At 45.1% G+C, this 12,130-nt stretch overlaps 1 protein-coding gene across 22 annotated transcripts in view; it reads left to right on the forward strand.

Annotated features, from left to right (window-relative positions):
* The window catches only part of Eif4g3 (eukaryotic translation initiation factor 4 gamma 3), a 212,377-nt gene that overhangs the window by 188,404 nt on the left and 11,843 nt on the right, over positions 1-12,130 (forward strand). For all 22 annotated transcript variants that reach the window (XM_029540030.1, XM_029540031.1, XM_021199480.2 and 19 more), the window contains 6 exons: positions 953-1,170; positions 2,432-2,547; positions 5,825-5,997; positions 8,409-8,534; positions 9,804-9,885; positions 11,817-11,915. In XM_029540030.1, the coding sequence (XP_029395890.1) occupies positions 953-1,170; positions 2,432-2,547; positions 5,825-5,997; positions 8,409-8,534; positions 9,804-9,885; positions 11,817-11,915 (814 nt within the window). The remainder of the gene's footprint in view (positions 1-952; positions 1,171-2,431; positions 2,548-5,824; positions 5,998-8,408; positions 8,535-9,803; positions 9,886-11,816; positions 11,916-12,130) is intronic.

Consider the following 12,130-nt stretch of genomic DNA (forward strand, 5'->3'; position numbering starts at 1 on the left):
CCCCCTTCATGTCTCTGTGTTAATTATTGTCTATTCTTTAGTGGTTTCATAAATGAATACAGTATTTAGATCATATCTACTTCCCTATAAATCTTCTGGGCCCTTCCCCTCTATCTTCCTCCCAACTTTATACCTTATAACTTTCATCTATGCACATATATGTATATATATGTATACATATATATGTATATACATACACATAAATCCAGAGGTTAGAGCTGCCCGTATGCTCGCTGGTGTGAGTGTTACGGCCACGCATGCTCACACACAGGAAAGGGACTCTGCCTAGCAGCAGCTGTCGCCTGTCAGAAGCTTCTCACACTTTTTTTTTACAATTTTTTACTATTTATTTTATATGCATTGATGTTTTCTCTGCATGTGTGTCTGTGAGAGTGTCAGATCTTGGATATTGGAGTTATAGACATTTCAGCTGTCATGTGGGTGCCAAGAACTGAACCCGAGTCCTCTAATTGAGCAGTCAGTGCTTTTAGCCACTGAGCCATCTCTCCAGCCCTTCACACTTGAGGTTTTAAAGAATGATTTTGATCCATGAAAAACAAAACTGCCTTCCTGTGTATATAAGATCTATGGATGTTTTTAAGTTACAGAATCAAAGACTACACACAAAAAAATGGTCTTAAGTAGTATCCTCCTAATGGTAAAATTAAAATATCTTCTCGAAAAACCAAAAAAAAAAAAAAAAATCTTAGTATTCCTTTGGAAGCTCAGACTTTTGCCTATTCTGAGAGTTAGTATACTTTGAAATATAGTTAGTGCCTTATATCTGAAGTTGTGTAGGAGGCTGGAAAATGAATCAACTGGTCTGGTGCTTTCCAATCATGGGTGGCCTTACAAAGAGAAAGATTTAAAATAGTTATATGTAGAAAATCTTGGTAATGCGTTGTGCTGTATGACATTATCTTCTGAGGTCTGTTGTTTTTTATCTTTTTAGTCGTGGGAGCATGGGCAGGGAGAAGAGCGACAAGCCGCTTCCGGCTGGAACAGCCCGTCCCAACACGTTCCTGAGAGGCGGCAGCAAAGACCTGCTGGACAACCAGTCTCAGGAAGAGCAGCGCAGAGAGATGCTGGAGACCGTGAAACAGCTCACAGGAGGCCTGGATGCTGAGCGGGCCAGCGCTGAGGCTGACCGAACCAAAACGAGGGAGCTAGGTGAGAGGGCCCTGGGATACAATACAGAGACGGGACTGGAGAGGTGATTCAGCAGGTAAAAACACTGGCTCCGCGTCTAGACGACCCATACTCAGTTCCCACACCCTCTTCTGACCTCTGATCACACATCACTCATGTGGGACAGGTACAGTATTCATACATATAAACAAAAAAATAAGCAGTAATAAAACTGCCAAGACTGTTGATGAGTAAATTCTGGACCCAACCCTGGGAGCATACACACAGTGTTGTCATTGGGTGCCACCGGTGTCTCTCCAGAGCTGTGCCATCACAGTTTCCAGTCCTCCCTGTCTGCCATGCTGTAACGACAAGGTGCTTTTCCTTTACGATCAGTATTCTGACTTTTCTCACAGTCCTTCCAGCCCCTGGTCCCATGGGCTTCAGATGTCAGTGTGTTTAAAGCCCTACAGGCTGATAGGGCTCATATTATCCTTGCTTAACACAGAAGGTGTCAGCCGTCTGCTCCAGCCTCATCTCCCTCACTTATGTGGGGTTTGTTTGTATTTAGGGTGCATGTGCTCAAACTCTGCAGAGGTGGCACGGTAACAGTTCCCTGTGTCTTCAGTCTGAGCTCTGGATTTTTATCGATTCACATACACCCTGTCCAGTTCTTTCTTAGATGAAGAAAGTGAAAGTTAACTTGCAGAAATACTTGGAACAGAAGCTGATAGATAAAATGGCTTTGAATTGTCTTAGAGTTCATGATGACGAGTAGAGATGAGACAGACTTCTGGGCTGGAGCAGGTGGGAAGCATAGGGGAGCGGGGGGGGGGGCAGCAGGGGGGGCCGGCCAGAGGGGCTGCAGGAGGGGCCAGCCAGAGGGGTGGCAGGAGGGGCCGGCCAGAGGGGCTGCAGGTCCCACACTGGGCCAGTGTAGTCAGTACTCTGTCAAGCAGGCACTCACCCCCTGTGTGTTCTAGTGGCCTTTGTGGGCTCATTCTTTAAGCAGTTGCAAGGAAATCAAAATACAGAAACTGCCAAGCTGTGTGGCTCTAAAGGTTCAAACTATCCCTAACTCCTGATCATGGCTAGAGCGCAGACTGTGTTATTACTGCGTGCCTCTCTGTCCTAAAGAAAAGGGCCTTTGCTTTTCCTTTCATTTGTCTGACTCTGTCAAACCAGTATCCGTAAGGCGTCCGCACTGAACAACCAGTGTGAGAACAGGTGCATGTCCCCAGCAACGGTCCAGCTGGGCTGATACTTAGCACTTTATCTTCCTGCTCTTTGATCTCATTCATAGCAAAACTGGAAGTGTGTACCGCGCCAGCCCCTGACAAGCCTGCACTGTCAGAAGAGGAAGTGGAGAGGAAGTCCAAGTCTATCATTGACGAATTCTTACACATCAATGACTTTAAGGTAAATGCTCAACTCTTAGGCAGCCCGTGGCAGCTTGGTGTGGCCTCGGTGTCATTATGAGCAGATAAGACATGGATTTCATAATCCAGCCCTTCAGGGTTCAGTTGGCTCAGCTTTTGCATTTCTGCCAAGTTCACTGTTTTGAACTGATGGTCTCTGTCATTCACAAATTTAAGAGTGGGAAGAGAGAATGGATTCCAGTCAGTGTAATGGAGAGGAGGTTAAACTGACTGGGCCCTTAGACATCATATCATCATTTTCCATGGGTTATGACTGCCATAATTTTTCCTTTGTTTTGTAAGTGGGAAACTGAGGCACAAAAGGACAGTGTGTTAGGTCAGAAGGCCTGAGACATTTCAAGACACCCCTCACCCCCGTGAGCTTGCCTTTCTAACATCTCCTCCACCCAGACTCTTAAGTGATGGTTGGTAGGACAGACTTCCTGCCTGACAAAAGCCACAGTCCAGGGACAGACAGAGCAGTGCAGGCGACTCCACAGATGCCCTCTGAGCTAGAAGGGGTGACAGATCGTGTGACACAATCTAGTTTACCGCTCGGGTCAGAAAGTGTCTCTTCTGTTAAACAGCTGCTAGATAAGTTATACTTTTACTTTGGTATTATTGAAAATCTCATTATTCATTTTTGTTGAATATCTGCTATTATCTGCTTTTTGTACTCAAAATCACTTTGGTTATGTCTATCCAAGCCTTGAAACCTTCATGCCTGTAATAGCCAGCATTTGGAAGTGAGGAGAATGATATGTTAGAGGGTTTTGTTTGTTTTCAGTTTCTTTTGAGGCCTTGTGCAGCCCAGGCTAGCCCCAAACTCACTAGCCAAGGTTGATCTTGTACTTTTAATTCTCCTGCCTCTGCCTCCCAATTCCTGGGTATGTCCAGGGTGTTTGGTTGTGTTTTGAGACAGTGTCTTGCTCTATAGCCCAGTTAAGTTGGAGCGCTTACATGACTTACAGCTGCCTTTTCCTGGAGTTCCAGTCATCAGCCACCAGAGCAGCTAGAGAAAGCTTTTGGTGATGTTAAAGGTGAGGGGATGATTCTACAGACTTGACCCTGGAGCAGAGTGACCCTTGAGTGATCAGCAGAGGGCTGCTGCCCTGTGCCTGCTCAGCCTCCTTCCTAGATAACTGGTTCTGGTGAGCTGGCAGCACCTTGGCAGGTGGAGAAACATGAAAGGCAGGAACGACTGCAGGTGACACAGCAGTGTCTACAGAGTTAGATGGCCGGAAAGAGGCTTCATGCCATGCAATATCAGCTCCAATCGAATTCCCCAAACAAAAAGCTGCAGTGTACTTGAGGGTCAGTAGTGGACACAAGGACACCTGTTCACCAGTGTAAGCCTTCTGAGTATACAGGAAGACACAGAAGTAAGAGCTAATGACCTTACAGAGGCAGATATGTTGTAATAGATAATTGGACCTGAGCACTCAATGTATTAAATAACAGAGGCAGGGATAGAGACGCCTGTGGGCACTCTCCTCTGCTGTGGTCCGTGGTGACCTTTCTCACCTCTGTCCTCTCTCAAGAAGAGGAGCTTGCTTCAGAGGGCGAAGGAAAGGGAAGGCTGCTAGCACTGTGGTAGCCGTGAACTGCATGGCCAAGCAAGCAAGCTAACCTGACAGGCTTTGTCCTCCAGTCAGAGAAGTGCCAACCAGGTGGATCACTCCACTGTCCATGTAACTTCCTGTAATAGCAGACCCTTTGGTATGAGATTGTGCAGTACCCAAGGAAGGATAACCCCATGTTTGTTGTTTGTTTGTGGTTTGGTTTGTTTAGGATGTGTCTGTTTGTTTGTTTGTTTTGGTTTTTCTCTGTGTAGCCCTGGCTGTACTGGAACTCACTCTGTAGACCAGGCTGGCCTCAAACTCAGAAATCCGCCTGCCTCTGCCTCCCNAGTGCTGGGATTAAAGGCGTGTGCCACCACTGCTGTAGCACCCCTCTCTCCCTCTCCCTCTCGCTCTCCCTCTCCCTCTCCCTCTCCCTGTTCCCTGTTCCTTTCCCCCCTCTCCCTCTCCCTCTCCTTCTCCTCCCCAGTGCTGGGACTATAGGTATCCTCTACCAATCCTGGCCTCAGGTTAAGGTCTTTGAATCTTGGTGGTGTTCTGTTTTACAGTATCTCGTTTTCAGAGTTTTAAAGTGATGCAGGTTGGCACATACTGTTATATTTTCCATATACATTATATGATTATATGAATGTTAAATACAGTAATTTTTAAAAGTCCATAAACAATGTGGTATAATAGATATTTATATGCTCTCTGGCTTTACAGCAGAGTCTCATACTGTAGTACAGACTAGCCTCCAACTTGTGGCAGTCTGCCTGTCTCAACCTCTTAAGTGCTAGAATTAGAGGTATGAACCATCAAACTCTTGTCTGGAAACATACTTTGGGCTTCTGGAGAGATGGCTCTATGGTTAAGAGCACTGACTGCTCTTCCAGAGGTCCGGAGTTCAAATCCCATCAACCACATGGTGGCTCACAACCATCTGTAATGGGATCTGATGCCCTCTTCTGGTGTGTCTGAAGACAGCTACACTGTACTTATATAATAAGTAAATAAATACTAAAAAAAAAAAAAAAAAGAAACAAAGTAACTAACGAAAGAAAGGACCAAGCTTTCCTTTGATTCTGAGTTACCTTAACTAAAACTGTTACCCAGGGGCTGGTTCACAGACAGGGTGCTTTCTTCCCTTAGGGGATCCAGGCCTAATACCAGCTCCTACACACATGTGGGGTGTATGCAGACATTCGGGCACATGCACATACGTACATGTTAAATACAAAAATAAATCTAAAAATCAACAAAAGTCAAAGCTATGTGAGGCCATCCCCCTTGGGAAGGAAGTTCAGAGTCTCACTGCATTACCTAGTCTCAATTTTAGTCTGGATTAAAGCAATCCTCCTGCCTCAGCTTTCTGACCTGACGAGCACAGGTGTACTGATGTGGGACCTTGCTTCGTCACCCTGCTAGAGCCTGAACTCAGTGTGTATCTCAGGATAGATTTGAACTCAACAGTCATCTTCCTGCCTCAGCATTTTTAATGCATGTGTTGCCACACCTAACTAAATCAGTATTTTTATTTCTCTCTACTTTTTATTCTAGAAATTTGCGTGTAGCACCCTTTCTAATATTAAACAAGGAAAAAAAACTTAGATTGGAAAACTGTCTTGTTTGTAAAGCTTTAAATTGCTTTTAATATATTTAGATTTCGAAGTTACCGTAACATCAGATTTTGGAACAAGCCTTTATTTGTTTGAACAGGAGGCCACGCAGTGCATAGAGGAGCTGAGCGCCCAGGGCCCACTGCATGTGTTCGTGAAGGTGGGTGTGGAGTTCACCCTGGAACGGAGCCAGATCACCAGGGACCACATGGGCCACTTACTCTATCAGCTGGTGCAGTCAGAAAAACTCAGCAAGCAGGACTTCTTCAAAGGGTGGGTATCTCGTACCCTCACACCTTAGCTGCTAGGTGACGTCTGCCGTCCTGGCCTCTGTGTCGCTGTACTGTTCTAACATCATATGCAGTGTTGATTGATAGAACTGCAATTTATAGACTGGGCTAAGACATGCATGTTATCCTCTGATTTTCTCTGAGACCTCCATCTGGTGTCTGGAATGGAAAAGAACCACAGCTCATTCATTCATCATGAAGGCTTTAAGTCAGTGAACCTCAATTTATCTCATGAGATTGTTGAGTTGTATGTGTTTGCCCTGTAGATCCTGTAGGTTTCTGTGAAATGACCTTGAGGTGTCGGAGATTGCTGGGGCCCAGGCTGACTTTCAGCTCCTGTTCCCTTAGCAGCAGCCCAGCCCGGCCACTGTGACCCTGCTGTCACTGTGACCCTGCTGTCACTGTGACCCTGCTGTCCTGGTGCTTTAGTTGCCTGCACCCTGAGTCATGACAGAAAACGGCTGCCCAGCCAGCTCTGTGGAGCCCCGCCTCCCCCGTGCTGTCTTTACATTTCTATGTTTTCACAAGTAAGAGGGTCAGTCTGTTCTGCCTGTGGAAACCTAGCAAGGGCGGCCCTGCCCCGCTGTGCAGTCTCCCACCTTTGGGACCATAAGCTCACATCTGAGTGCATCCTTATGGGGTGTCTGCTCTCTCCCATTGGTCACCGTGTTTTCACCCAGTGCTGTCTCGCTTACAACTGCTCTGTGATACTCGTTTGAAAGCACAGTTTCTTCAGAAGCCGCACTAGTCTGCAGTCTTGAGGTGGCTTCTCTTCCCTTTGCTTTGCATCAGTGTCTAAGGGTCCCGCGTTGAGGTCTTCTACTTCTCTGCTTAGACTTTGACCCAAGGATTGCCTCTTTCGGTCATTTGCTGTTGGTGTGCAGAGCACAGTGCATGGCACAGCTGCTGCTCCCTCTCGTTCACTCAGCCCATAGGAGATACTAGTTCAGTAGTGCAAACAGAAGCAAATTGCACGACTGTGGTATTTCTTCTAAAAGGATTGAACACTATAAACTTCAATACCTATGAGCTGCATCTATGAAACCCTATGATAAGGGGTGAAAGACATTTTATAAGCTGTAAGGATTTGATTCTCCACTGTGTTTTGTAAACTGCTCTATGATGAGCTAGCTGAGTGCAAAGTGGAAACATAAGCCAAGAATTAAGAATTCTTTTAGTTGTGATGTGAGATGAAACAATGTTTTGTTTAATGACAAGGAAAGTTCAGTTGTCTGTTGGACGAATTATATAGCTTACCCTTGTGTGGAGTTTCCAAGAACATTAGTGGGCAGGATCAAGTGATTAACCCAGAAATCCCAGTGTTCTGCCAGATCGTGTCCTCCAGTGACATATTAACAGCTGAGTGTGCAAGTCTGCTCCATTGGGGTGGATGTCCGAGCACTGCAGGCTGTGAGCTGAGATCCTTGACATGGTTAGGACGCCTGAAAGCCAGAGTTAAAAATGGATCTGAGCTACACCGAGTGGGATTACAGTGGAAAACACCCGTGTTCCACAAGGACTTGGAGCCGACAGTTACCTGCTCATGGCCTGCCCTTCATCCCTCCTTTTCACATGACTAGCAGAACTGTACACATCTCTTGTCTCCAGTTTGTACTTTTAAAAACAGCTGTATGTGAAAACAGTTGGACAAGCCCTGAATTGTTTGCACTAAGTCAGAGGTTACAGTTTGAGCCCACTTGTGACTGAGTGCCTTTTTCTGTGTTTTTGATACAGGTCAAGCTCTGTTGCTCAAGTTAAACTCTAACTTATAACCCTCTCACCTTAGCTTCCCAAACAGCTGAGAGTTTGGAAGTGTGTCTCTGGGAGTATGGGAGTGTGTCCTTGTGCCTTATATATTTAATTCACCTTTATTTTACATTACACCAAAAAAATACCAACATTTCACAGCACAAAGGTCTGGAAATCCTTAGACTAGCACAGTGTGTAACCGTACTACAGTGCTACAGTCTTCCAGCTTTCTCTCCATGTGTGTCTAACATGCTGAGTTCTTCTCCATCCCTGTGCCTCTCGCTGCCTGCTTACATATGTTCAGTCTGTGATTTTTATGATAGCTGTTACCCACACTTTACATGGTTATCTGAAAATTACAGAAGTTATTTCCATACAGGGGTCTTCTCAGGGTTTCTGCAGTTTGCCTTTACCTGCTCTGGTCTTTGTCTTCCCACACTAGTGTGAGAGAGAACAGTGACTGTGTATGTGCCTCTGTGTGTGAGAGAACCGAGACTGCTTACACACCTCTGGGGCTGGACCAGTGCCTTCACACAAAAGTGTTCAGCGTTCAGAAACTTGTTGCTTTACTAATTTTTGTCTCTATTTAATTTTAACTTTTAAATGCTATTTGCAGTGATTTTTTTTTTCTTGTTCTTATTTCAGTTTTTCTGAAACCTTGGAGTTGGCAGATGACATGGCCATTGATATCCCCCATATTTGGTTGTACCTGGCTGAACTAGTCACCCCCATGTTAAAAGAAGGGGGAATCTCCATGAGAGAACTTATTGTGTAAGTTGTATTTGTTCTATTTAATGTCTAGCAAGGTAAATGAGTCAATACCCTTCCCCATTGGCACCTCTACACACTCATAGGAACAGCCTAGAACTGTTTAGCATTCTTTTTTTAATAGTTATTTTTATTTTATGAGCATTGATTAATGTTTTACCTGCATATATTTCTTGAGACAGTGTCAGGTCCCCTAAGATTGGAGTTACAGATAGCTTTAAACTGCCATCTGGGTGATGGGAATTGAATCCAGGGTCCTTTGGAAGAGCCGCCAATGTTCTTAACTTCTGAGCCATCTCTCCAGACTCCTTAGCCTCCATTGTCAAAGGGAAATTGTTGCAATGTCTGTAGTTGAAGTCTGTTAAGGATATGGGAGACCCTTGGCCCTGTGGGGTAGCAGACTCAGATCAGAGTCCAGTAGGAGAGTATTTCTGGATGCTTCTTGTTAGTCTGCCTTGCTCTGCCCTACTGAGCTGCACCATTGTATTAGAAGCTCACAGTTATTCTATTTTATTTTTTTTATTTTTGGTTTTTCAAGACAGGATTTCTCAGTGTAGCCCTGGCTGTCCTGTAACTCGCTTTGTAGACCAAGCTGGCTTCAAACTTACAGAGATCCACCTGCCTCTGCCTCCAAGGACTGGGATTAAAAGTGTGCACCACCAGGCCCTGCCAGGCTCAGGTTAGAAGGACATCTGCCCTGGATGTGAATGGGCATCAGTGCCACCTTGGGTTATTAACTAGTTCTTCTCTTCTTCACGACATTGTTGTCCCTGCAGCAGTTCTTACAGTCAGACTACCCACCACATGAGCCTCCTCTCAAGGACTCACAAAGTATATATTGGCACTTTGGGGACTGTGAAGTTTTCATGGAAAAACAAAACAATAAAAAGAATTTATTAAGCATGATCGTGGTTAATTAACAGAACCCTTTTTTGAGGAATTACGATATTAACCCTAGAGAATTTAATTTAGGAAAGACTTTTGCCTCACTCTGAAAATACCATAGAGACAAGAAAATTCTGTCTTAAGTCTGCTTGTGCCTGAGCCTTAACTGAGCCTCAGTCTTTGCTGTGATGCCATGGGTAAGTGGAGAGACACCCTCTCCACTTGAACGTTGGAGTGCTTAAGTGTAAAGACAGACCCTGGGCTTCTGCGCCTCCTCTTCCTCCACTGCACTTGGGGTGACCAGCAAGTCTGGCAGGCTGGCCAGAGTTCTGTGTCTGCGCAGAACAGAAGCGTGCCAGGGTTCACCAGCTGCTTCTGTCTTTACAGGGAATTCAGCAAGCCATTACTTCCTGTTGGCAGAGCTGGCATCCTGCTTTCTGAAATCCTACACCTTCTATGCAGACAAATGGTGAGTGCCAACAGTGTCAGACCCTTTGACCATGTGGTGGGAAGGGCAGTGACAGCAGTGAGCTCGGGTTCTGTGAACATTTCCGGGCTCGGTGTACAAGTATTCCCATTTCTTTTTGACCGTGGGAGAAGAGTATGGCCACTGCTTGGCCTGGCTTCTGTCAAAGGTGCATCTGCCCTTCTGTTACCAGTAACTTCGGAAAGAATTACCCAATCACAGCTAGAAGGGATAGCTGTGGTTCTAAGCAGTCTCGGGCTACATGTTATTTGTGTCTAAGTTTTGTCTTGTTTTTGAACAAAATTAATATATTACTTTTAATAGATGTCAATTAAAAAAACTTTGAGAGTGGGGCCGGACAGGTGGCTCAGTGATTGAGGGAACTTGTTGATCTTGCAGAGGACCCTGCTTCAGATCCTAGCACCCACATACTGACAACTGTAACTCCAGCTCCGCGGGTTCTGATGCCCCCTTCTGACCTACATGAAGTTAAAACACTCATTATTCATAAAATAAAGATTCACAAAATGGTCACTCTTAATACTTTTAATAAAGTGCTGGTATAGTCTTCTTAGAAATAAGTGGTAAAATGAGAGTGAATTCTTTCAGTTTATTACAGTTAAATATCTGTTACTCCAAGGATAACTAAGCCTCCAAAGTCCATGTAGGCTGGAGAGGGGCAGAGGCAGATGGGAACCATTCAAGCAGAAGTATGTGGGGCTTCACAGCAGTGTCATCTAGGAAGGGGGTGTTGGCACAAAGCAGAGCTCCCCTGAAGATGCTGGGGTTCTTGCTGTGGTGGGTCTGAGCTGCAGGTGCTGGCAAGGTAGGTTACAGCTCCGTAGGTTTGCCTTTCAAGTTCTTAACCCAGGGCATCCTGCTTGTGACCAAAGCCCTTCTGTGTTCATTTGTAAAACTGTAAAATGGAGAGATGCTTTCAACAACCTGCTTCTGGTGACTTCCTGTTTTGTGATAAAACTCTCTCCCATATAGCACTAAGATGTTTACTGAACTATTCTTTTAAATTCAGCATCCTTCTTCCATCTTCTTTAGTTCTTACTTAAAATTTAATTGCAATAAACTTTCATTTTCAGTAACAGAAACTACCACCCACTTCTAAACAAAACCAGATTTTTGATGAATTTTTTTTTCTTTTTTTGGTTTTGGTGGAGCTTTTTTGTTTTTGTTTTTGTTTTTGTTTTCTGGTATCTTTATACTTTTTTTTTTTTATCATTTTTGAGACAGAGTCTCAGGACATAGCTAGCCCCAAATTAATGGCAGTCTTCCTGGCCACCCTCCCAAGCAGTGCGACTACAGGCATGTGCCACACTGCTCAGCTGAAACCCGGTCTGCTCTTGGTCAGGTTGTGTGAGGTCCTTACCTCATGGCCTAGTGTTTTCTCTTACACTGTGTTCATGAGGCGGCAAGCGGACCTGTTGCATGTTTCCAGCTGAGCAAGACTCTTGTCTGCTCACATGGAAAGGTGGTCTTTGATCAGGGATACCTAGGAGGTCTGTGCCTGACTTAATGGTGGTGTATATCCAGGTTGTCAGGAAGGCGGAAACAGAGGCTGGAAACATAATGTGTTAGGGTGTTTAGTTATTGATGGACGTAATCATTCACCATTTTGTTGATTTACATACTTCTTTTTAGGTTTAGGAGAAGAGGTAAGCTCTGTAGGCCAGGCTGGCATGGAACTTGTTATGTAGACTGGCCCTGAGCTCCAGGTGCTTGACCACCTACTACGTGCTGCATTTCAGGTGTGGCTTCCATGCCAGAGTCACTATTGAACTGATGTGTACTCAGATAGCTCAGATACTAGTCTTTTGACTTTGGTTTTTAGTCTCTATAGAGTAGTCAGGACTTTTTATAGCAAGCAAACTTTGTTTTCTTCTTGCAAACGAAGCTGATGGATGGGTTTATCTCTGTTTTAGAGCCATAAGAAAGTAGGCGCCCTGTGGAGGGAGGCTGAGCTCAGCTGGAAGGACTTTTTACCGGAAGGGGAAGATGTCCATCATTTTCTCGTGGAGCAGGTGAGTCACCGTTTCTTAGGGTGCTGGTTGGTTTGAGGTTGTTAGACCCCGTGTATAGCATTCATAAGGTCCTGTATTCCATCCATAGCTGCAGATGGTGACAGTGATGACTAGTAAATAGGACAAGGACAGTTGAGGGACTAGGGTGCTATTGGCTCAACAGTAGAGCCCTGGGTTTCTCTCTCTCTCTCTCTCTCTCTCTCTCTCTCTCTCTC

The sequence above is a fragment of the Mus pahari genome, chromosome 6 (assembly GCF_900095145.1).
Source record: "Mus pahari chromosome 6, PAHARI_EIJ_v1.1, whole genome shotgun sequence".
Lineage (NCBI taxonomy): Eukaryota > Metazoa > Chordata > Mammalia > Rodentia > Muridae > Mus > Mus pahari.